General features: G+C 45.2%; 2 protein-coding genes across 3 annotated transcripts; one reads left to right on the plus strand and one right to left on the minus strand.

Annotated features, from left to right (window-relative positions):
* Nucleotides 1–68: 68 nt before the first annotated feature.
* jkamp (jnk1/mapk8 associated membrane protein) lies at nt 69–11,687 on the plus strand. The gene is made up of 7 exons (XM_058398243.1): nt 69–228; nt 776–855; nt 982–1,136; nt 1,347–1,553; nt 2,733–2,914; nt 8,214–8,290; nt 10,312–11,687. Exons 1-7 carry the CDS (start codon nt 225–227, stop codon nt 10,528–10,530), a joined length of 924 nt encoding a protein of 307 aa, XP_058254226.1. The 5' UTR covers nt 69–224; the 3' UTR covers nt 10,531–11,687.
* Nucleotides 11,069–23,531, minus strand: ccdc175 (coiled-coil domain containing 175). 2 transcript variants are annotated; one of them, XM_058398222.1, is made up of 14 exons: nt 23,413–23,531; nt 21,013–21,122; nt 20,852–20,933; nt 19,979–20,115; nt 18,477–18,587; nt 17,268–17,339; nt 17,033–17,168; nt 16,761–16,889; nt 16,007–16,145; nt 15,511–15,590; nt 12,835–12,987; nt 12,650–12,752; nt 12,496–12,539; nt 11,069–12,160 (listed from the first exon to the last, which is right to left on the minus strand). In XM_058398222.1, the coding sequence occupies exons 1-14, from the start codon at nt 23,524–23,526 to the stop codon at nt 11,993–11,995; spliced, it is 1,578 nt and encodes a 525-aa protein (XP_058254205.1). In that variant the 5' UTR covers nt 23,527–23,531; the 3' UTR covers nt 11,069–11,992. The 2 variants fall into 2 exon arrangements, with proteins under 2 accessions (XP_058254205.1, XP_058254204.1); XM_058398221.1 differs by having other exon boundaries at nt 12,496–12,752.
* Between the last annotated feature and the right edge of the window lie 3,911 nt (nt 23,532–27,442).

Here is a 27,442-nt window from a genome sequence, read left to right on the forward strand (position 1 = left end):
ATATAGTCGTTGAAAACGACTCTTAAACTGTACTAATTTCGAAAGAGCCGACCGGGTCAAGGAATCGACTCTTTCGTGAACGACACATCACTACCAGAGACTTCGCCGTATAATGCAAGTTTCAGCTCGCGGCGTTGCTAAGCTACTTGTTGGCAGATGTAGTTAGCTAAGCTAGGCGTTTTAGCAGTCTTCTCTGTAACAGCCGGTGGATCTACCTTAACATAATGGGTATGTATAAACCAGAACAGCAAACATTCTCTCGACTTATCACGAAACTGCGGTTCGTAATGTTTTTAGTGGAAAACGTTTACGAGAGCTAGCTGGCTAGCTAGTTAATATATTTTCCACACCCGTATTGCGTTACGTCCTTCTTCTTCTGCTCTGGGATTGGTTTCGCGCATTAAAGTATGCACAAGCAATTCTTTGATTGGACAGCTCGACAATGTAACGGCTTATATCACTAATAGTAGCCAATCCCAACGCAAGGGCGGGCTTTTCTCACTGATACGGGTGGAAAAATAAAAAGAAGCTAGCTTGCTTTGGATACTTGTCTAAGCTAAGCACTTATATAATTAATTACACAGTGTACTGTTTCGGCTACATGACGTTAAAATTGGGTAGAAAGAATTGTCAATTCATTGTTTTCTTTTTGATATGAAATAAGCAGAGATTCTTGAAAATCCTGTTGTGCGTCAGGTTAGCTAGCTAGTAATCATGCTAGGTGACTAGCCTCCCTGATAGATGTGATTCATTATGTGTTTGTGTTTTAATGCAGCTGTGGCGATGAGCTCCACCTGCCCGGGCCTTTACTGTGGAAAAACCCTCATTAACGGGACAATCGAAGGAGAATGTGGGGTAAGTGATTCATTCGTCTATGATGATAATGATTCATGTTGATTAAATGCACACCTGGCAGGTAAAGAGCTCCACAGGTTGTTATATGAGAGCATGTCCAGGGAGAATCACGTGCTCCTCCTGCAGGTGTGTCCCCGAGGTGAGAGAGTGAACCTGGAGAAGATCTGTCAGAAGTGTACAGGTTCTCCAGAGCTCTATGACTGGCTGTACCTGGGCTTCATGGCCATGCTGCCACTGGTCCTGCATTGGTTCTTCATCGAGTGGTACTCAGGCAAGAAAAGGTGAAAGCAGCAGCAGCCTACACCGGTTTATCAGAATTTTTCTGGAGTCAGAATGCTGTAATAGATGTTGTAATAATAGTAATATATACACAGTGATTATGCTATATTAACGAGTTAAAAGCAGCAGTAGACGAAATCGGTGTTCTGTTTTTCTAATTAAGGCAGGTGGTGGTGTGAGTGTTGTTGATGATGTGTCGGTGTTGTGTGCAGTTCGAGTGCGGTGCTGCAGCATGTGACGGCTCTGTGTGAGTGCAGCGTGGCGGCCGTGATCACCCTGCTGCTGAACGAGCCTGTAGGAGAGCTGACCATCCGCTCCTGCAGTGTCCAGATGCTGTCTGACTGGTACACCATGCTGTACAACCCAAGTCCAGACTACATCACCACACTGCACTGCACCCAGGAGGCTGTCTTCCCCCTGTGAGAGCATGTGTGTGTGAGAGTGTGCGTGTGAGAGCGCGCACGCGTGTGTGAGTGCACGTGTGTGAGAGCGCGTTTGTGTGTGAGAGCGCGTTTGTGTGTGAGCGCGCATTTGTGTGTGTGAGCGCATGTGTGCGTGAGAGCGCGTTTGTGTGCGTGAGAGCGCGTGTGAGAGCGTGCGTGAGAGCGCGTTTGTGTGCGTGAGAGCGCGTGTGAGAGCATGTGTGTGAGAGCGCGTTTGTGTGCGTGAGAGCGCGTGTGTGAGAGCGCGTTTGTGTGCGTGAGAGCGTGTGCGTGAGAGCGCGTTTGTGTGCGTGAGAGCGCGTGTGTGAGAGCGCGTTTGTGTGCGTGAGAGCGTGTGCGTGAGAGCGCGTTTGTGTGCGTGAGAGCGCGTGTGAGAGCGCGTTTGTGTGCGTGAGAGCGCGTTTGTGTGCGTGAGAGCGCGTTTGTGTGCGTGAGAGCGTGTGAGAGCGCGTTTGTGTGCGTGAGAGCGCGTGTGAGAGCATGTGTGTGAGAGCGCGTTTGTGTGTGTGAGAGCGCGTTTGTGTGTGTGAGAGCGCGTTTGTGTGTGAGAGCGCGTTTGTGTGTGAGAGCGCGTTTGTGTGTGAGAGCGCGTTTGTGTGTGAGAGCGCGTTTGTGTGCGTGAGAGCGCGTTTGTGTGCGTGAGAGCGCGTTTGTGTGCGTGAGAGCGCGTTTGTGTGCGTGAGAGCGCGTGCGTGAGAGCTCGTTTGTGTGTGAGAGCGCGTTTGTGTGCGTGAGAGCGCGTGCGAGAGCGCGTTTGTGTGCGTGAGAGCGCGTGCGAGAGCGCGTTTGTGTGCGTGAGGGCGCGTGCGAGAGCGCGTTTGTGTGCGTGAGGGCGCGTGCGAGAGCGCGTTTGTGTGCGTGAGGGCGCGTGCGTGAGAGCGCGTTTGTGTGCGTGAGGGCGCGTGCGTGAGAGCGCGTTTGTGTGCGTGAGGGCGCGTGCGTGAGAGCGCGTTTGTGTGCGTGAGGGCGCGTGCGTGAGAGCGCGTTTGTGTGCGTGAGAGCGCGTGTGAGAGCGCGTTTGTGTGCGTGAGAGCGCGTGCGTGAGAGCGCGTTTGTGTGCGTGAGAGCGCGTGTGAGAGCGCGTTTGTGTGTGTGAGGGCGCGCGTGTGTGTGAGAATGTGAATGTTAGTATATAAATTAGTGTGTTTGTTGCAGCTACACCATCGTGCTGATCTACTACGCCTTCTGCCTGGTGTTCATGATGCTGCTGCGGCCGCTGCTGGTGAAGAAGATTGCGTGTGGTTTGGGGAAGACGGATCGCTTTAAAAGCATCTATGCAGCACTGTACTTCTTCCCCATCCTCACCGTGCTGCAGGCGGTCGGAGGAGGACTCCTGTGTGAGTGTTTAACACCAGCTCCCACTCCCACACTCCCACTCACACACTCATACTCACACTCCCACTCCCACTCACACACTCATACTCACACTCCCACTCACACACTCACAATCCCACACTCCCACTCACACACTCCCACTCACACACTCATACTCACACTCCCACTCCCACTCACACACTCACAATCCCACACTCCCACTCACACACTCCCACTCACACACTCATACTCACACTCCCACACTCACACTCACACTCACACTCACACACTCACAATCCCACACTCCCACTCCCACTCACACACTCACAATCCCACACTCCCACTCACACACTCACAATCCCACACTCCCACTCACACACTCACAATCCCACACTCCCACTCACACACTCACAATCCCACACTCCCACTCACACACTCACAATCCCCCACTCCCACTCACACACTCATACTCACACTCCCACTCACACACTCCCACTCATACTCACACACTCATACTCACACTCGCACACTCCCACTCATACTCACACACTCCCACTCCCACTCACACACTACCACTCATACTCACATACTCACACACTCCCACTCCCACACTCCCACTCACACACTCCCACTCACACACTCCCACTCACACACTCATACTCACACTCCCACTCACACACTCCCACTCATACTCACACACTCATACTCACACTCCCACACTCCCACTCCCACTCGCACACTCCCACTCATACTCACACACTCATACTCACACTCCCACACTCCCACTCCCACTCGCACACTCCCACTCATACTCACACACTCATACTCACACTCCCACACTCCCACTCACACACTCATACTCACACTCCCACTCACACACTCCCACTCATACTCACACACTCATACTCACACTCCCACACTCCCACTCCCACTCGCACACTCCCACTCATACTCACACACTCATACTCACACTCCCACACTCCCACTCCCACTCGCACACTCCCACTCCCACTCACACACTCCCACTCATACTCACATACTCACACACTCCCACTCACACACTCCCACTCATACTCACACACTCACACACTCATACTCACACACTCACACACTCATACTCGCACACTCCCACTCATACTCACACACTCCCACTCACACACTCCCACTCATACTCACACACTCCCACTCACACACTCCCACTCACACACTCCCACTCATACTCACACACTCCCACTCATACTCACAATCCCACACTCCCACTCCCACTCACACACTCCCACTCACACACTCACAATCCCACACTCCCACTCACACACTCACAATCCCCCACTCCCACTCACACACTCCCACTCACACACTCATACTCACACTCCCACTCACACACTCCCACTCATACTCACACACTCATACTCACACTCCCACACTCCCACTCCCACTCACACACTCCCACTCATACTCGCACACTCCCACTCATACTCACACACTCCCACTCCCACTCACACACTCCCACTCCCACACTCCCACTCACACACTCCCACTCACACACTCATACTCACACTCCCACTCACACACTCCCACTCATACTCACACACTCATACTCACACTCCCACACTCCCACTCCCACTCGCACACTCCCACTCATACTCACACACTCATACTCACACTCCCACACTCCCACTCCCACTCGCACACTCCCACTCATACTCACACACTCATACTCACACTCCCACACTCCCACTCACACACTCATACTCACACTCCCACTCACACACTCCCACTCATACTCACACACTCATACTCACACTCCCACACTCCCACTCCCACTCGCACACTCCCACTCCCACTCACACACTCCCACTCATACTCACATACTCACACACTCCCACTCACACACTCCCACTCATACTCACACACTCACACACTCATACTCACACACTCACACACTCATACTCGCACACTCCCACTCATACTCACACACTCCCACTCACACACTCCCACTCATACTCACACACTCCCACTCACACACTCCCACTCACACACTCCCACTCATACTCACACACTCCCACTCATACTCACACAGTCTCACTCACACACTCCCACTCATACTCGCACACTCCCACTCATACTCACACACTCCCACTCCCACTCACACACTACCACTCACACACTCCCACTCCCACACTCCCACTCACACACTCCCACTCACACACTCATACTCACACTCCCACTCACACACTCCCACTCACACTCTCATACTCACACTCCCACTCCCACTCACACACTCCCACTCATACTCACACACTCATACTCACACTCCCACACTCCCACTCCCACACTCCCACTCATACTCACATACTCACACACTCCCACTCACACACTCCCACTCATACTCACACACTCACACACTCATACTCACACACTCACACACTCATACTCGCACACTCCCACTCATACTCACACACTCCCACTCACACACTCCCACTCATACTCACACACTCCCACTCACACACTCCCACTCATACTCACACACTCCCACTCATACTCACACAGTCTCACTCACACACTCCCACTCATACTCACACACTCCCACTCATACTCACACACTCCCACTCATACTCACACACTCCCACTCATACTCACACAGTCTCACTCACACACTCCCACTCATACTCACACAGTCTCACTCACACACTCCCACTCATACTCACACACTCCCACTCATACTCACACACTCCCACTCATACTCACACACTCCCACTCACACACTCCCACTCATACTCACACACTCCCACTCATACTCACACACTCCCACTCATACTCACACAGTCTCACTCACACACTCCCACTCATACTCACACACTCCCACTCATACTCACACACTCCCACTCATACTCACACACTCCCACTCATACTCACACAGTCTCACTCGCACACTCCCACTCATACTCACACACTCCCACTCATACTCACACACTCCCACTCATACTCACACAGTCTCACTCGCACACTCCCACTCATACTCACACACTCCCACTCATACTCACACACTCCCACTCATACTCACACACTCCCACTCATACTCACACACTCCCACTCACACACTCCCACTCATACTCACACACTCCCACTCACAGTCTCACTCACACACTCCCACTCATACTCACACACTCCCACTCACACAGTCTCACTCACACACTCCCACTCATACTCACATAGTCTCACTCACACTCCCACTCATACTCGCACACTCCCACTCATACTCACACACTCACACACTCATACTCGCACACTCCCACTCACACACTCCCACTCATACTCGCACACTCCCACTCACACACTCCCACTCATACTCACACACTCCCACTCACACACTCCCACTCATACTCACACACTCCCACTCACACACTCCCACTCATACTCACACACTCCCACTCATACTCACACAGTCTCACTCACACACTCCCACTCATACTCACACACTCCCACTCATACTCACACACTCCCACTCATACTCACACACTCATACTCGCACACTCCCACTCATACTCACACACTCCCACTCACACACTCCCACTCATACTCACACACTCCAACTCATACTCACACAGTCTCACTCACACACTCCCACTCATACTCACACACTCCCACTCATACTCACACACTCCCACTCATACTCACACACTCCCACTCATACTCACACACTCATACTCGCACACTCCCACTCATACTCACACACTCATACTCGCACACTCCCACTCATACTCACACACTCCCACTCACACACTCCCACTCATACTCACACACTCCCACTCACACACTCCCACTCATACTCACACACTCCCACTCACTCACACACTCCCACTCATACTCACACACTCCCACTCATACTCACATACTCACACACTCATACTCACACACTCATACTCACACACTCCCACTCACACACTCCCACTCATACTCACACACTCCAACTCATACTCACACAGTCTCACTCACACACTCCCACTCATACTCACACACTCCCACTCAGTCTCACTCACACACTCCCACTCATACTCACACACTCCCACTCACACAGTCTCACTCACACACTCCCACTCATACTCACACACTCCCACTCACACACTCCCACTCATACTCACACACTCCCACTCATACTCACACACTCCCACTCATACTCACAGTCTCACTCACACACTCCCACTCATACTCACACACTCCCACTCACAGTCTCACTCACACACTCCCACTCATACTCACACACTCCCACTCACAGTCTCACTCACACACTCCCACTCATACTCACACACTCCCACTCACACACTCCCACTCATACTCACACACTCCCACTCATACTCACACACTCCCACTCATACTCACACACTCCCACTCATACTCACAGTCTCACTCACACACTCCCACTCATACTCACACACTCCCACTCACAGTCTCACTCACACACTCCCACTCATACTCACACACTCCCACTCATACTCACACAGTCTCACTCACACACTCCCACTCATACTCACACACTCCCACTCACAGTCTCACTCACACACTCCCACTCATACTCACACACTCCCACTCATACTCACACACTCATACTCACACACTCCCACTCATACTCACACAGTCTCACTCACACTCCCTCTCATACTCACACACTCACACTCATACTCACAGTCTCACTCGCACACTCCCACACTCATACTCACACACTCCCACACTCCCACTCACACACTCCCACTCACACACTCCCACTCATACTCACACACTCTTACTCACACACTCCCACTCACACACTCCCACTCCCACTCACACACTCATACTCACACACTCCCACATTCATACTCACACACTCCCACTCACACACTCCCACTCACACACTCCCACTCATACTCACTCACTCACACACTCATACTCACACACTCATACTCACACACTCATACTCACACACTCATACTCACACACTCCCACTCACACACTCCCACTCACACACTCCCACTCACACACTCCCACTCATACTCACTCACACACTCATACTCACACACTCATACTCACACACTCATACTCACACACTCATACTCACACACTCATACTCACACACTCATACTCACACACTCCCACTCACACACTCCCACTCACACACTCCCACTCACACACTCATACTCACTCACTCACACACTCCCACTCACACACTCCCACTCATACACTCCACACACTCCTCCCTAAGCGATTAGTCATGAGATCAACGTTACTGGAACATTGATAGTTGTAAATAAGGTCTGTGTGTGTGTGTGTGTGTGTGTGTGTGAACAGATTACGCGTTTCCCTACATCATTCTGGTCCTGTCGCTGGTCACGCTGGCTGTGTACATGTCTGCTTCGGAGATCCAGGTAAACACACACATACACGCACACACACACTGAGACACACACACTCAAAGTTCTTGAAAGCAAAGAAGGTCAAGGTGCTCCAGGATTGGCCAGCCCAGTCACCAGACATGAACATTATTGAGCATGTCTGGGGTAAGATGAAGGAGGAGGCATTGAAGATGAAACCAAAGAATCTTGATGAACTCTGGGAGTCCTGCAAGAATGCTTTCTTTGCCATTCCAGATGACTTTATTAATAAGTTATTTGAGTCATTGCCGAGACGTATGGATGCAGTCCTCCAAGCTCATGGGAGTCATACACAATATTATTTTTTTTTCCACTGCACCGTGACTTTATGTTCTGTACTGTACTTTCTGTTAAGCGACAAGACTTTTGTCTAAGTAAAGTCTGACCTTTCTGTCCTAATTAAATAATTAAAAATCACGGCATGATAAGATTTTATCTTTTTTAAAATAAGCGTAATCTAGAGGCCTTTGCCTTTCATATAAGCCACTTCTGATTCCAAATGATCAACTAGAAGTCAAGTTATTATTTGTTGTTCCTACAACTTGGATAAGACTTTTGTCAGGGTGTGCATATATAGGTGTGTATGTATATACACTATATTGCCAAAAGTATTCGCTCACCCATCCAAATAATCAGAATCAGGTGTTCCAATCACTTCCATGGTCACAGGTGTATAAAATCAAGCACCTAGGCATGCAGACTGTTTTTACAAACATTTGTGAAAGAATGGGTCGCTCTCAGGAGCTCAGTGAATTCCAGCGTGGAACTGTGATAGGATGCCACCTGTGCAACAAATCCAGTCGTGAAATTTCCTCGCTCCTAAATATTCCACAGTCAACTGTCAGCTGTATTATAAGAACGTGGAAGTGTTTGGGAACGACAGCAACTCAGCCACGAAGTGGTAGGCCACGTAAACTGACGGAGCGGGGTCAGCGGATGCTGAGGCGCATAGTGCGAAGAGGTCTCCAACTTTCTGCAGAGTCAATCACTACAGACCTCCAAACTTCATGTGGCCTTCAGATGAGCTCAAGAACAGTGTGCAGAGAGCTTCATGGAATGGGTTTTCATGGCCGAGCAGCTGCATCCAAGCCATACATCACCAAGTGCAATGCAAAGCGTCGGATGCAGTGGTGTAAAGCACGCCGCCACTGGACTCTAGAGCAGTGGAGACGCGTTCTCTGGAGTGACGAATCGCGCTTCTCCATCTGGCAATCTGATGGACGAGTCTGGGTTTGGCGGTTGCCAGGAGAACGGTACTTGTCTGACTGCATTGTGCCAAGTGTAAAGTTTGGTGGAGGGGGGATTATGGTGTGGGGTTGTTTTTCAGGAGCTGGGCTTGGCCCCTTAGTTCCAGTGAAAGGAACTCTGAATGCTTCAGCATACCAAGATATTTTGGACAATTCCATGCTCCCAACTTTGTGGGAACAGTTTGGAGCTGGCCCCTTCCTCTTCCAACATGACTGTGCACCTGTGACCAAAGCAAGGTCCATAAAGACATGGATGACAGAGTCTGGTGTGGATGAACTTGACTGGCCTGCACAGAGTCCTGACCTCAACCCGATAGAACACCTTTGGGATGAATTAGAGCGGAGACTGAGAGCCAGGCCTTCTCGTCCAACATCAGTGTGTGACCTCACAAATGCGCTTCTGGAAGAATGGTCAAAAATTCCCATAAACACACTCCTAAACCTTGTGGACAGCCTTCCCAGAAGAGTTGAAGCTGTTATAGCTGCAAAGGGTGGACCGACGTCATATTGAACCCTATGGATTAGGAATGGGATGTCACTTAAGTTCATATGCGATTCAAGGCAGGTGAGCGAATACTTTTGGCAATATAGTGTATGTATATGAGACCTTTAGGCTTCCCTGTTGAAATATGAATGCCATTAAGGACACTAATGACCCCTCTCCCTCCCCCCACCCTTTCTCTCTCTCCTTCTCTCTCTCTCTCTCTCTCTCTCTCTCTCTCTCTCTCTCTCCTCCTGCCTACCTCTTGCCCCCCTCCCTCTCAACAGTCCTTTAAGAACCTTGTGGCTAAAAAGAAGCGTCTGGTGGTGCTGTTCAGTCATTGGCTCCTCCACGCTTATGGCATCATCTCCATCTCCCGACTGGATAAACTCGGGCAGGATTTGCCGCTCTTGGCCCTGGTGCCTGGACCCGCACTCTTTTACCTACTCACGGCCCGATTCACTGAACCCAACCGCATTCTGTCAGAAGGAGGAAATGGACACTGAGGCCCTGACGTGTGTTACGTGTGTGTTATTACTTTATCAGTGCACGAGGTTCATGTTGAAATGGAAGTCTGTCTCGTGCCTCGAGTCTGCAGCACAGGAAGTGATTATAAAGTTGTGTTAAATTTAAATGAGCAATTTATAAATCTGGACTTTTGCTGCTATTTTAATGAAGCGTTTATGTAGAAATGACATCATTACAGAGTTTTGGATGAGATTTTGTTCTCCACATAGTCGAGTAAGTTCGAGCTTAAAGTGTGCATTTCGATTTTCACCTTTTCTTTAAACTGAGGAAATAAATGTCCTGTGCATGTTTTAGTTTTATTAACTGTAGAATAGTTCAGTTCCTTCATGGAGAATCGAAATGGTTTAACAGAAATAGCAGCAATGCTTAAAAATTAGCATGTCATTTGTTCATCTTGCACGTTTTATCAGGACTTTCAAGTGACGCACTGATGCTGGAGATGAAAAAAAAACACAATCAGAAAAGAGCCATAACCATCTGAGAGCTTTTTATTTTTTGTAAAGTACAGATGGAGTCTTTTATAAACGACTCTGGAATCCGCCTTGTTTTTTCTTTTCCCTCTGTGTAGAGACGCTGAACATCCTCACCGCTCTGCCTCTGAGCTGTAAATTAGTACTGAATGGTACATTTTCTTTCCCACTTTGTAAATTTGTACAGTTGTACTGATTGTGTGTGTGTGTGTGTTCCTCTCTGTGGTGTTTATTGCAGCTGGTCTGTGAATGTACGCTCATTATTTCTCCTGTTATTTGTCTCTTCTTGCGAACTTCTCTGTGCCAAACTGTCACATGCGTGACGTGAGGATTCTAAACGTGTTCGCGGGAAAATAACAGAGATCACCTGATGTACACGTGAGAGACGTCTCTGTCTGTGTCTGTATAGCTAGACATTTTTATTAGCATGTGTATATACTGTGTGTGTGTGTGTGTGTGTGTGTGTGTGTGTAATGTCTCTGCATGTAAATGGATCTGTTCAGGGTTTTACTGTTTGATAAGAAATCTATGAAGAAATGTACAGAGTCACAGGTGCAATATAAACGGATAAAAAAGAATTCTGACACTGCGTGAGTTTTCACCTCGTTCCTGAGATACGACTCTCAGCTTTTCTCATATTTTATAAATAAATATAAAGACTGAAATGTTTCATTTCTTTTACACCACAGCAATCTGACAAGGTTTATCCAGTTCTAGTCCTGGAAATTCATGAAGTAAATTCCTTCCTTCCTTCCTTCCTTCACTTTTATCCAGTTATAATTATGAAAAGTCCATGAAGTAAATTACTTTCAGCTGTTTTTGTTTATTCTCTTGAAGTTAAAGGAGAGTCGCAGTATGTGGTGTTACAGAGAGGAGAAAACAAGTGGTTTCTCGAGCTCTCTGCTGCTGGTGAGATGAGTCCAGATGTTATGAAGACGGTACTATTCTTATGAAACCTGCTCAATCTCCTTTACAGATGTTTCTGTTGAGGTTTAGTGATTTCTAGCAGCCTGCTCATGGCCTTCAGCTCTGACTCGAGCCTGCTGTTGATGTCTCTGACGCTCTGCTTCCTCTCCTGGACCTGCAGCATGAACATCTGCATTGCTTCCAACAGCTTCTGGTCTTTTTCTGAAGATTCCTACAGCATGAGGGAGAATTATTATTATTATTATTATTATTATTATTATTACTTTTTTATATGTTCATGAAATTCTGCCATTCTTATACCTCAGTGGTGCTGAGTTCTGAACTCTGAACGATCTCAATGTGTTGAGTAATTTTTTAATAATTTAACCGAACATTTCTGTAAGGAGTCTCCAGTGTCAGAGCTTTTTTAAAGGCTGAGGAAGGAACGGACGTTCCAAGCTGCTATAATGCAAAGTTTTGTAAACATTCTGATCAACTTTATGAACATTCTGGTGTTCTATAATGAATAAAGAAACACCTCAGGACATGATGCTGTAGGAAACATACCTCTGTGGCCAGTTGATCTTTGCTCCAGGCTTCCAGTAAACCTCCTGCAGATTGTTAGCATGTGAGACAGCGTTGAGGAATGTGTTAGAGAGTAAAAACGGAGACGCTGAATAAACACAGATGTTACTCCAGTATAACATGGAAGGAAACTCACCATAAATGGACCGCACTTCCTCTTTCATCCAGTTCGTTTCCTGCGTGTTCTTCTCCTTCTCTCTCCTCGCATTAACAATGTCCTCCTTCATTCCTTCAATACACTAACATCAGACCCAGTGTTATCGTTAAACCAGACTTGCTCCAGATTTCATTTAAAGAGCAGCTAATAATCAGCAGACCCACCAGATGAAGGCGACTGTTTTCCATCTTCACTTGTTCCAGCATCAGTCCGTTCTCATAAACGCTCCTCTCGGTGGTGTCGATCTGCTCAGCGTGTGAGCGCACCAGCTCCATGTGCTCCTCTCGCAGGGTCTGCAGCTCCTTCTTCAGATCTTCCTGCATATCACCAGAGCTAATGTCAGTGTGTTTATCATGCGTTCTCGCCGGAGCTAACGTCAGTGTGTTTATCATGCGTTCTCGCCGGAGCTAACGTCAGTGTGTTTATCATGCGTTCTCGCCAGAGCTAACGTCAGTGTGTTTATCATGCGTTCTCGCAAGAGCTAACGTCAGTGTGTTTATCATGCGTTCTCGCCAGAGCTAACGTCAGTGTGTATATCATGCATTCTCGCCGGAGCTAACGTCAGTGTGTTTATCATGTGTTCTCGCCGGAGCTAACGTCAGTGTGTTTATCATGCGTTCTCGCCAGAGCTAACGTCAGTGTGTTTATCATGTGTTCTCGCCAGAGCTAACGTCAGTGTGTTTATCATGCGTTCTCGCCAGAGCTAACGTCAGTGTGTTTATCATGTGTTCTCGCCAGAGCTAACGTCGGTGTGTTTATCATGCGTTCTCGCAAGAGCTAACGTCGGTGTGTTTATCATGTGTTCTCGCCAGAGCTAACGTCAGTGTGTTTATCATGCGTTCTCGCCAGAGCTAACGTCAGTGTGTTTATCATGCGTTCTCGCCAGAGCTAACGTCAGTGTGTTTATCATGCGTTCTCGCAAGAGCTAACGTCGGTGTGTTTATCATGCGTTCTCGCCGGAGCTAACGTCGGTGTGTTTATCATGCGTTCTCGCCGGAGCTAACGTCAGTGTGTTTATCATGCGTTCTCGCAAGAGCTAACGTCAGTGTGTTTATCATGTGTTCTCGCCGGAGCTAACGTCAGTGTGTTTATCATGTGTTCTCGCCGGAGCTAACGTCAGTGTGTTTATCATGCGTTCTCGCCGGAGCTAACGTCAGTGTGTTTATCATGCGTTCTCGCCGGAGCTAACGTCAGTGTGTTTATCATGCGTTCTCGCCGGAGCTAACGTCAGTGTGTTTATCATGCGTTCTCGCCGGAGCTAACGTCAGTGTGTTTATCATGCGTTCTCGCCGGAGCTAACGTCAGTGTGTTTATCATGCGTTCTCGCAAGAGCTAACGTCAGTGTGTTTATCATGCGTTCTCGCCAGAGCTAATGTCAGTGTGTTTATCATGCGTTCTCGCAAGAGCTAACGTCAGTGTGTTTATCATGCGTTCTCGCCGGAGCTAACGTCAGTGTGTTTATCATGCGTTCTCGCAAGAGCTAACGTCAGTGTGTTTATCATGCGTTCTCGCCGGAGCTAACGTCAGTGTGTTTATCATGTGTTCTCGCCGGAGCTAACGTCAGTGTGTTTATCATGCGTTCTCGCCGGAGCTAACGTCAGTGTGTTTATCATGCGTTCTCGCAAGAGCTAACGTCAGTGTGTTTATCATGCGTTCTCGCCGGAGCTAACGTCAGTGTGTTTATCATGCGTTCTCGCCGGAGCTAACGTCAGTGTGTTTATCATGCGTTCTCGCCGGAGCTAACGTCAGTGTGTTTATCATGCGTTCTCGCCGGAGCTAACGTCAGTGTGTTTATCATGCGTTCTCGCCGGAGCTAACGTCAGTGTGTTTATCATGCGTTCTCGCCGGAGCTAACGTCAGTGTGTTTATCATGCGTTCTCGCCGGAGCTAACGTCGGTGTGTTTATCATGCGTTCTCGCCGGAGCTAACGTCAGTGTGTTTATCATGCGTTCTCGCCGGAGCTAACGTCAGTGTGTTTATCATGCGTTCTCGCAAGAGCTAACGTCAGTGTGTTTATCATGCGTTCTCGCCGGAGCTAACGTCAGTGTGTTTATCATGCGTTCTCGCCGGAGCTAACGTCAGTGTGTTTATCATGCGTTCTCGCCGGAGCTAACGTCAGTGTGTTTATCATGCGTTCTCGCCGGAGCTAACGTCAGTGTGTTTATCATGCGTTCTCGCCGGAGCTAACGTCAGTGTGTTTATCATGCGTTCTCGCCGGAGCTAACGTCAGTGTGTTTATCATGCGTTCTCGCCAGAGCTAATGTCAGTGTGTTTATCATGCGTTCTCGCAAGAGCTAACGTCAGTGTGTTTATCATGCGTTCTCGCAAGAGCTAACGTCAGTGTGTTTATCATGCGTTCTCGCCGGAGCTAACGTCAGTGTGTTTATCATGCGTTCTCGCAAGAGCTAACGTCAGTGTGTTTATCATGCGTTCTCGCCGGAGCTAACGTCAGTGTGTTTATCATGCGTTCTCGCCGGAGCTAACGTCAGTGTGTTTATCATGCGTTCTCGCAAGAGCTAACGTCAGTGTGTTTATCATGCGTTCTCGCCGGAGCTAACGTCAGTGTGTTTATCATGCGTTCTCGCCGGAGCTAACGTCAGTGTGTTTATCATGCGTTCTCGCCGGAGCTAACGTCAGTGTGTTTATCATGCGTTCTCGCCGGAGCTAACGTCAGTGTGTTTATCATGCATTCTCTCTGAATCACAGCTTCATATTAACGCGCTTGTTTTATGTGAACAGATCCTAGTTTCTATAGTAACAGGTTATCTGCAGGGGCGTGTTCAGTAGACACTACACTGAGATAAACACGTGTGTTAATGAACTGTAACTTTCTGCTTTACCTTCACCTGGAGCGCCGCCGCGGCTCGCTCTGTCACCTGCTGTATGGAAAACTCCAGGTGAGATCTTCTGGCCTTCAGCTCTGAAAGGTACGAGGTTGAGAAAGCAGTAGAGAAGATCATCTTAATATCAGGTTTATACACGAGGCTCTGACACTGGAGACTCCTTCCATACAAGTTTCATAAACACTCAAACCTCACTGAACACATACCACTGTGTGTAATGAGCTTTCTTTCTTTCTTTCTTTCTTTCTTTCTTTCTTTCTTTCTTTCTTTCTTTCTTTCTTTCTTTCTTTCTTTCTTTCTTTCTTTCTTTCTTTTTCTTTCTTTCTTTCTTTCTTTCTTTTCTTTGTCAACAAAATTTGTATTAAATTCCTTGAGATGGTTAATATGACATTAGTTGTATGATTTTACGAGGTAATTCTGACAGATATTTGAAGCTGGATGTATTAAAGTTAAGTGTGTGTGTGTGTGTGTGTGTGTGTGTGTGTGTGTGTACCAGTTGTTTGTTGTTTGAGGGCTTGATGTTGAGAATGAAGAACGTCAAACTGAGCCTCGACCTTCGACAGCATCGACTCCTGATCCTTCAGCTCCTTTTCTTCCTCCAGTCGAGCTTGAGTGATTGACTCCGCCTCCATCTTTCAGAGAAACGTCCAATGCATGCTTTATTTAGGTGTGTGTGTGTGTGTGTGTGTGTGTGTGTGTGTGTGTGCTTCTGAGGCTTCTGAAGATCTGGTAGGTGAATCAGTTGATGCACAACACATCACATTAGCATAAATCTGCATAAATTTGCATGTTGCACATCTTGAACAATTGTGTGCGGTGTTCAGAATTTGACAGATCATTTATTTCATAATAAATAAATAAATTTGCCTTTGATTTTTGATGAGCATGCCTTTGATGTTTTTTATCTGTAGGAAATTACTGGAGCTTCTTTACCCCGGGGTTATTATTCATTTTAAAGCAGATTACTCAGAATATCCAGAGGAACAGTCTGGAGTTCAAACCGAAAGTAATCGGACGCTCTACAGATTTGACTTCATATTTTACTCGGAAATGTTTTACGGTGCAAATCCTGGACACAATGTGATTTAGTATTATTAATATTATTATGAGCAAAAAAATAATGAATGAAGTGATTAATGAATGAAATAATCATTCATTAATCATTAATCATGTGTTTAAAATATCACCTTCTGCCTTCTTCTAGAATTTTCTACAGAAAAGAGAGCGTCACATGAGTGGAGTCTTACGCTGATCCTCTGTATTTGGTTGTTGGAGCTGATTTGCGTCTGTTTGTGCTCCGCCTCCGCTCTGGAGATGCGCTGTGTTAGCTCCTCCATCACACAGCTCAGGCCTTCATGTTCCTGCAGTTTTATTTTCTACCAGATTTAATAAACATTATAAAAGGAACATCACCCAACATTTTAATATGATCTGAATTTACTGTGTGTGTGTTTGTTTTTGTGTGTGTGTGTGTGTGTGTGTGTAATAATAATGTTCCTCTGTAATGAGAGACTCTGACCTCTTCAGTTAGTGTGCTGTATCTCGTCTTGTGTAGTGCGCTGGCAGAGCGGAGTTTCCTCACACTGTCCTCGTGATGATCTTTCAGAGTTTCGATTCTCACACAGAGTTCTTCTCTCTCCGCCTTGAGTTCTGCCCTGAAAAAACCCCAAAATATAACAAACTCTCTCTTTACATATATTAATAAGTTGTGTTTCTAGACACTTTGATGGATTAGTGATGAAATGGCCATGGACCTGCTCTGCTTCTCTCTGGTCAGCTGCCCCTCGAGCTCCAGAAGCTTCTTCTGAAACATCTCCACACTGACCCTGAGACAAACAAACACAAAAATCCTTCCATATCATCACGTTATCTTTACAACACTCATCTTTATCAGGGGTCTCCACATCTGACTTTGTGGGGATTTTCTCACTACGTAACAAATAACTGTTAAACCAGGCTAATGTTTTAGCGAACACAGAGTGCTTTTATAACATATACATATGTACACAGATCAGGCATAACATTATGACCACCTGTCTAATATTGTGTTGGTCCCTCTTTTGCTGCCAAAACAGCCCTGACCCGTCCTGCACTGTGTATTCTGACCCCTTTCTATCAGAACCAGCATTAACTTCTTCAGCAGTTTGAGCAACAGTAGCTCGTCTGTTGGATCGGATCACACGGGCCAGCCTTCTCTCCCCACGTGCATCAATGAGCCTTGACCGTCCATGACCCTGTCTCCAGTTCACCACTGTTCCTTCCTTGGACCACTTTTGATAGATACTGACCACTGCAGACCGGGAACACCCCACAAGAGTTGCAGTTTTGGAGATGCTCTGATCCAGTGGTCTAGCCATCACAATTTGGCCCTTTTGGTCAAACTCGCTCAAATCCTTACACTTGTCCATTTTTCCTGCTTCTAACATCAACTTTGAGGACAAAATGTTGACTTGCTGCCTAATATATCCCCCCCACTAACAGGTGCCATGATGAGGAGATACTCAGTGTTATTCACTTCACCTGGCTCTGGTCACAGTGTTATGGCTGATCGGTGTAAACTGTGAGAAGGTACAGTAACCGTGGAAAAGAGACAAACTTTTACCTCAGATGTCTTGTTAAAGTTCAGAAAAAATCTTCTGCATGACTAAAATTACATGCTAATTACACTTAGCATCAAATGCTAACTTCTGAGGCTTCCAGCACACCAGAAATGAGGCAGAAATATCAACATTTCCCCAAAAATCTTATTAATATATTATTACAAGACTCTGTAAACCTAATGAAGTGCAATTCCACTCAGCATGACACACTAACCTTACTGAGAAACATCACCAGGAACAATGTAACATACTACTGAACTTTAATATTAACGTCTCGTGAAGACGGGAAGAGATACAAGCTCATGTCTGAGCTCGCCTCGACTCACACCACAGCGTGCTTAAGGCTACGGAAACGAATCGTACTTGTTGGCCTCCTGAAGCTCTTTCATCTCCTCCTCCATCGCTTTGGTTTCTAGTTTATATTTGGCGATGGAGGCAAAGCGCTCATCCAGCCTCCGCTTCGATTTCTCCAGTCTGAAAAAAAAGAAAAGAAAAAATGTTCTGTGAAGAAGAAAAGCCTGTGTCTGTTTTATTTATTCCTTTATTCCTTTTACAGCTACATTTAATATTGTAGAAAATACAGTATATTGACAAAAGTTTTGGGACGTCTGCCTTTACATGCACACAGACTTTAATAACATCCCATTCTTAATCCATAGAGTTTAATATTAAGTTGTCCCGCCCTTTGCAGCTATAACAGCTTCAAATCTTCTGGGAAGGCTTTCCACAAGGTGTGTTTATGGGATTTTTCTGACCATTCCTCTTGTGGTCAGGCACTGATGTTGGACGAGAAGGCCTGGCTCACAGTCTCCACTCTAATTCATCCCAAAGGTGTTCTATGGGGTTGAGGTCAGGACTCTGTGCAGGTCAGTCAAGTTCCTCCACACCAAACTCACTCATCCATGTCTTTATGGACCTTGCTTTGGTCACTGGTGTGCAGTCATGTTGGAACAGGAAGGGGTCATCCCCAAACTGTTCCCACAAAGAGCATGAAATTGTCCAAAATGTTTTGGTATGAAGCTGAAGCATTAAGAGTTCCTTTCACTGGAACTAAGGGGCCGAGCCCAACCCCTGAAATCGACCCCACACCACAGACAGAGAAGCGTGATTGGTCACTCCAGAGAACATGTCTCCACTGCTCTAGAGTTCAGTGGCAGTGTGCTTTACACCCACACTTTACATTGCACTTGGTGATGTAAGGCTCAGGTGCAGCTACTCAGCCATGAAAATCCATTCCATGAAGCTCTCTACTCACTGTTCTTGAGCTAATCTGAAGGCTACACAAAGTTTGGATGAAAACTGCAGAAAGTTGCCGACTTCTGCGCTCTGTGCTCCTCAGCATGCACTGACCCTGATCTGTGATTTTACATATCTCTGTGAGTTGCTGTTGTTCCCAGTTGCTTCCACTTTGTTATAATACCACTCGTGGAATATTTAGTAGTGAGGAAATTTCATGAATGGACTTATTGCACAAGAGGAACCATATCACGGTACCACGCTTGAATTCACTGAGCTCCTGAGAGAGACCCATTCTTTCACAAATGTGTGTAGAAGCAGTCTGCATGTATATATAGTGTACATGAAGCAGAAATCCAGCGGCTCAGCAGGTTATTAAGAAACCGCAAAGAAGTGTGAACACCTCCGTCTTGAAAAAGACTTTATATCTCTGACTATTACACAGCGCTGACACTGGAGACTCCTTCCATGAATATTACATAAATCCTTGTTGCTATAGAAACAACAAGGTATTAGACTGAGCTCTTTAATCTAAAAGTTCTTTTAAGCTGCTCTACAGTCAGAGCTGAAGAACCTTCTGACCAATCACAATCCAGAGCTGAACGGCGCTACACGAATGAGATACTGACTCTCTGTTCAGGCCGCGCTGATCCGCCAGAGCGTCGTCTTCCTTCTGCCTCTGAGCTCTGAAAATAGATGAAAGCTTCGAGAGAGCCTCGAGACGAACGCCATTCTCCTTCTGCTCCTCTTCTATCTCTCGTTCCACCTGAAAAACGAACAAAAACTCCTTTAAACCCAAATATAGTAATAATAAATCTTTATATTTTGCAAGCTGAATGATTTTATTTACTGGAAGGCTGGTGAGGGATATTTATATTTATAGCTGCTATAACCTAAGTGACATCAGAAGTCGCTTCATAGATGTTCCTCAACATTAAACAAAACAATAAATGGATAAAAAGTACAATATAATGTTCTTTAATAAATAAATAGAATGTTGCTGTGTTCTGAGGGGAACTTTGTGGTGTCGTGATGTTAGCAACTGTAATATCACACACACATTGATATGAGCCGATCTTAAACATGGCTTTAAAACATGTGTTTCAACTTCGCCTTAAAAAACAAAATGTTAATCCTGCTCTAAAGATGAAACCGGCTAATCCTGATCTGATCTGATCTCTAGATAATCCGAAGGTTTATCTGAGTCCGTTTTGCTGCAGTTATCCTTTAACCAGCTCAGACGCGACAGCCTCCAGTCGCTCGGTGTAGCGGATCTGAGTCCGGTCCGATCCTCATCTCTGCTAAAGGTCAGCTCTACACGACGTACCTTTGAAGATGTGTTTTTCAAAAGCTCAGCGTGAAGACTTGGCTCAGGGAGATCTAGCTCGGGCGGCAAATCGATGCCTTAAATCTCACATCTGAGAGACGGGATTTGGTGCTTTGATTCTTTTCTGGGGGGAAAAAAGGAGATGTGTTAAAAGTTTGCTCAGCACATTTCGTACCGTCCCGATGTTCTCCTGAAGGCTGAGCAGCTGCAGCTTCAGTGCCTCTCTCAGCTCTTCTAGCTCTTTCTCACGGAGCTTTCTGTCAATAACACAGAATCAGAGCATTAACGAAAATAAACAGCGTGGAATCAGAGGTGAAGCTCCGTTAGCTACCTTACCTCTGCTCCGTGAGCTCGTCTGATTTTTCAGCCTTGCCCTTGATCTGTTCTGCGTGTTTCTCTTGTGACGCCTTCAGCCTGACCATACTTCTCTCCAACAATGAGATTTGCTAAAACACAAGGAAGGTTTAATTATAACACATGATGAATAGCTCCATCAAGAGGGCACCTACTGAGCTTTACTTAGCCGCAAGGAAGATCTGATTTTCAGGTATAAAATTAGCTGCTTAAACTAAACGTCAACTGGAACATTGCGTTTTAACAGCAGAAGAAAGACAGATATTTGTTTTTTTTTATATTAAAATAAATTATTATTATTAATTATATGTAGATGTAACTATAGACCTGAATGATGTTAAAAAGATAAGAGGCGGTTATGAAAGATTCTAATCTTGGATTTAATCCATTTTTCTTGTGTGATATTATTGATTTAGTCGGGTGTCTTTATTATGTTGCAGAATATAAACATATAGAGTAAAAAAACTGCCTCAGTCTGCGCTGGCTCAAGTGCTGTCCTGTGAGCTGCGTAATAATGAGTGTGTTCAATTAAAGCAGCCATTAATGCAATCGTTACAGCAGCTGTGTTCCTGCACTGAGATATTGACCATATTCTAATCTCCTGTTTGATTTATTTCACCGCTGGCCTTTTTTCTCCTTCTCATTTTTTATCAGTGATTTTATTCTTCATGTTTAAAGTCGAGCGCTTCTGTGTAAAGACGATGATTCCTGTACAGTGACCGAGAAGTATAAAACACAATAAAAATTCAGAAAACACAAGGAGAATTCAGACCTCTGATTGAATTCAGATGTAGAAAAGGTAGGAATAATTTGCGAATGGAAATCTGACCTCTGATTGGACGAGACATCTGTCACTCAGGATCTACAGGAAGTCCAGCAGTATCTGCAGCAATAGAAAGTGGATTGGTGTGTGTATGAACACAGCTCTGCTCTTATAGCGCTCCTTACATCCTTTAATCTGGAATAGTTTGCTCTTCCGAACATTCCTGGTGTGTTTTTAGAGATCGCAAACTAATCTTTACTCCATGATATGCTATCATGCTATGCTATATTTTTCCATGAATGTGTATTAAATTATTCCCAATAGTCTATTCTCTACATTTCATAGCTTTTCTCTCGGTTGCGCTGCTTCCAGTAGTGTATATTTATGATAAGTATTTATCCAATCATATTTCAGCTAGTGGCTGACATCATGTGTTGCCCGGCCGTAAGGCCTTCAGAATCAATAGTGCAGGCGCCTGGAGCTTAAAATAAGTGGCAATGAACCAGATAAATTAATTAATCAGATTTCGAGTTGGCGTCACTGGGGCCATCTAGCAGGCGTACGATTACGTCAGCAATTTCCCGTCTTTTGATTGGATAATTGGAGTAGTCAGAGGCAGGGACCCGCACAAACTAAATAATATATATATATTTTAACTCACAATGGCTGACAGAGGAGAAGAAATCGATTTGGTCTCAGACATCCTTACAAATACATTTTCAAGGTGGACTTTACAAGAAAATCCCTTTGATTCTTCAAAATAGTTGGTAAGATTTTTCAAGAACCATTTCTGCTTTTGGATTTTCTTTTATTTCTGGGTTTTCAGTTTGCCTTCATTCCAGATCCCCGGGGTGGGCTGTGGGTTTTTTTGCTGCAGTGAAAGGAAACTTGTGAGACTGAATTGTGTTAATGTGTTTTTTGCTATATGTAATGTAATGTTATTCATGTTCTCTATAAGAGCCTGTGACACAGCGCACTGTTATACAGTGTTTCTATATTCTCTGCGTCTCATTTCGGATGCTGCGTCCTCCGGAGATTGCAGTTTTCTGCATACGGCATCAAGAATGTCTTTTTTGAGAAAAGTAACCGTCATAAAATGGACTATTCCTTGTGAGGTGTGAAATACTGTAGAATAATTTCTTTTTTACTTTGATATTTAATGGTTGATTAGTATCTATTGCCGTGGCGTCATAATGATGGTATAGAGGTGGATTAATTCAGGAAGGACACCAGTGAAGGCCTAGGTGTGAAACGCATGGCTCGCCACTGGCTATCAGTATATCCAACATCACACTGACCATATGAACGTCCTTCCTCACAGTAGCGCTGATTGAACTCCATTCTCTTATAAAGATAAATATATATGTTTCTTATTTTCTTTAAAAGATTTAAAATGGTTTAAAATGAAGGCAGAACTCCACACATGTACAAGAAATAAAGTTAGATACACAATTTCATACTTCCTGTATTTCCTGAGTGACAGATGTCTCGTCAAATCAGAGGGAAGAATTCCTCTACCTTTTCCTCTTTGTCTGATTCGTCCTTGAGTTCCTGAAACAACAGTTCCTGTAGTGGAAGCTTGCCTACATTACATATCAGCAGATCAGGAGTCAGTTTACATTTAAAAGCTCATCAGCTCTCTCTTCTTTCTTCACACGCTTGGACAAAGCCACGTCCAGCTCTTTCTGCATCTCAGTGTTCATCTTTGTCTGCTCCTGAATGGTGCTCATCATCTCATCAATCTACAAAACAAACACAAACATCATGCCATGCTGTGACCTGGTGCTATGATGAAGTGGTGGTACTCTTCAGTACCTCTTTCTCCAGCATTTTCTTGGTTTCTTCATACTGCTTCCTCTCCCTGATCAGGTTCTGCTGTAGATCTTTCCTGAGTGAGTGCACTAGAGACATCTTCTCCCCGGTAGTCTGGATCTCACTCCTCGTTTTGTTCAGAGTAATCTGAGTATCAGCTTTCTCTGACAGCTGGAGGTTGAGCTGCTCGATGAGCTCGGTGTAGCTGCTGTTCAGGAGCTGGTGCTCTGGTCTACAGAAATATTTATGAGATTTATTCGTTGAGCAGACGTGTTCATCTGGAGCAGAATTAAATGAGGAATTGCAGGAAGCAAAGAGGTGAGCAGGTGATAGAGATGGAGGATAAATTCAGGAGTCTGACTGTAGTCTGATAACTGACACTGCTGGGATTTGGTTCACAAGCACCTGATTGACTGGACAATACCTCTGACCAATCAGATGCGAGAATTCCACAGCACTGAGGTTTCAGAGAATTCAACACTGCTAGCTTGTCACTGCTAATACGACTCACAGAAGAACCAGGTTCTGTTCCTCCAGAAGTTTCTGTCTCTTCTCCATCGACTCGATCTCCTCAACAACGTTCTCCATCTCCAGCTGGAGTTGATTTAACTCGGCCGCGTTCGCAGCTCTGGCAGCAGCCACGGAGGCTAGAAATCAAGAAAACCCAAAAAATCTGATACACACACTGATACACACACTGATATACACACACTGACACACACTGATACGCACTTATACACACACTGATACACAAACTGATACACACACTGATACACACACTGATATACACACTGATACACAAACTGATACACACACTGATATACACACTGATATACACACTGATACACACACTGACACACTGATACACAAACTGATACACAAACTGATACACACACTGACACACTGATACACAAACTGATATACACACTGATACACACACTGATACACAAACTGATATACACACTGATACACACACTGATACACACACTGATACACACACTGATATACACACTGATATACACACTGATACACACACTGATACACACTGATACACAAACTGATATACACACTGATACACACACTGATATACACACTGATACACACACTGATATACACACTGATATACACACTGATACACACACTGATACACACTGATACACAAACTGATATACACACTGATACACACACTGATACACACACTGATACACAAACTGATATACACACTGATACACAAACTGATATACACACTGATACACACACTGATATACACACTGATACACACACTGATACACTGATACACAAACTGATACACAAACTGATACACACACTGATACACAAACTGATATACACACTGATACACACACTGATCCACACTGATACACACACTGATACACACACTGATACACATACTGATACACACACTGATACACACACTGATACACACACTGATACACAAACTGATATACACACTGATACACACACTGATCCACACTGATACACACACTGATACACACACTGATACACATACTGATACACACACTGATACACACTGATACACACACTGATACACACACTGATACACAAACTGATACACACACTGATACACACACTGACACACACTGATAGACACACTGATACACATACTGATACACACACTGATACACATACTGATACACACACTGACACACACTGATACACACACTGACACACACTGATACACACACTGATACACACACTGATACACACACTGATACACAAACTGATACACACACTGATACACTGATACACACACTGATACACACACTGATACACTGATACACACACTGATACACACACTGATACACACACTGACACACTGATACACAAACTGATACACACACTGATACACACTGGTACACACACTGATACACACTGATACACACACTGATACACACACTGACACACTGATACACACACTGATACACAAACTGATACACACACTGATACACAAACTGATACACACACTGATACACACTGATACACACTGATACACACTGATACACAAACTGATACACACACTGATATACACACTGATACACACACTGATACACACACTGATACACTGATACACACACTGATACACACACTGATACACACACTGACACACTGATACACACACTGATACACAAACTGATACACACACTGATACACACACTGACACACACACTGACACACTGATACACAAACTGATACACACACTGATACACACACTGATACACACACTGACACACACACTGATACACACACTGACACACACACTGATACACACACTGATACACACACTGATACACACACTGATACACTGATACACACTGATATACACACTGATACACACACTGATACACACACTGATACACTGATACACACTGATATACACACTGATACACACACTGATACACACACTGATACACTGATACACACTGATATACACACTGATACACACACTGACACACTGATACACACACTGATACACACTGATACACACTGATATACACACTGATACACACACTGACACACTGACACACACACTGATACACACACTGATACACACACTGATACACAAACTGATACACACTGATACACACACTGATACACACACTGATACACACACTGATACACACACTGATACACACACTGACACACACACTGACACACACTGATACACACACTGATACACACACTGACACACACTGATACACACACTGATATACACACTGATACACACACTGATACACACACTGATACACACACTGACACACACTGATACACACACTGATACACACACTGATACACAAACTGATATACACACTGATACACACACTGATATACACACTGATACACACACTGATATACACACTGATATACACACTGATACACACACTGATACACACTGATACACAAACTGATATACACACTGATACACACACTGATACACACACTGATACACAAACTGATATACACACTGATACACAAACTGATATACACACTGATACACACACTGATATACACACTGATACACACACTGATACACTGATACACAAACTGATACACAAACTGATACACACACTGATACACAAACTGATACACACACTGATCCACACTGATACACACACTGATACACACACTGATACACATACTGATACACACACTGATACACACACTGATACACACACTGATACACAAACTGATATACACACTGATACACACACTGATCCACACTGATACACACACTGATACACACACTGATACACACACTGATACACACTGATACACACACTGATACACACACTGATACACAAACTGATACACACACTGATACACACACTGACACACACTGATAGACACACTGATACACATACTGATACACACACTGATACACATACTGATACACACACTGACACACACTGATACACACACTGACACACACTGATACACACACTGATACACACACTGATACACACACTGATACACAAACTGATACACACACTGATACACTGATACACACACTGATACACACACTGATACACTGATACACACACTGATACACACACTGATACACACACTGACACACTGATACACAAACTGATACACACACTGATACACACTGGTACACACACTGATACACACTGATACACACACTGATACACACACTGACACACTGATACACACACTGATACACACACTGATACACAAACTGATACACACACTGATACACAAACTGATACACACACTGATACACACTGATACACACTGATACACACTGATACACAAACTGATACACACACTGATATACACACT

This window comes from Hemibagrus wyckioides, linkage group LG09 (assembly GCF_019097595.1).
Source record: "Hemibagrus wyckioides isolate EC202008001 linkage group LG09, SWU_Hwy_1.0, whole genome shotgun sequence".
In the NCBI taxonomy this organism is placed as follows: Eukaryota; Metazoa; Chordata; class Actinopteri; order Siluriformes; family Bagridae; genus Hemibagrus; species Hemibagrus wyckioides.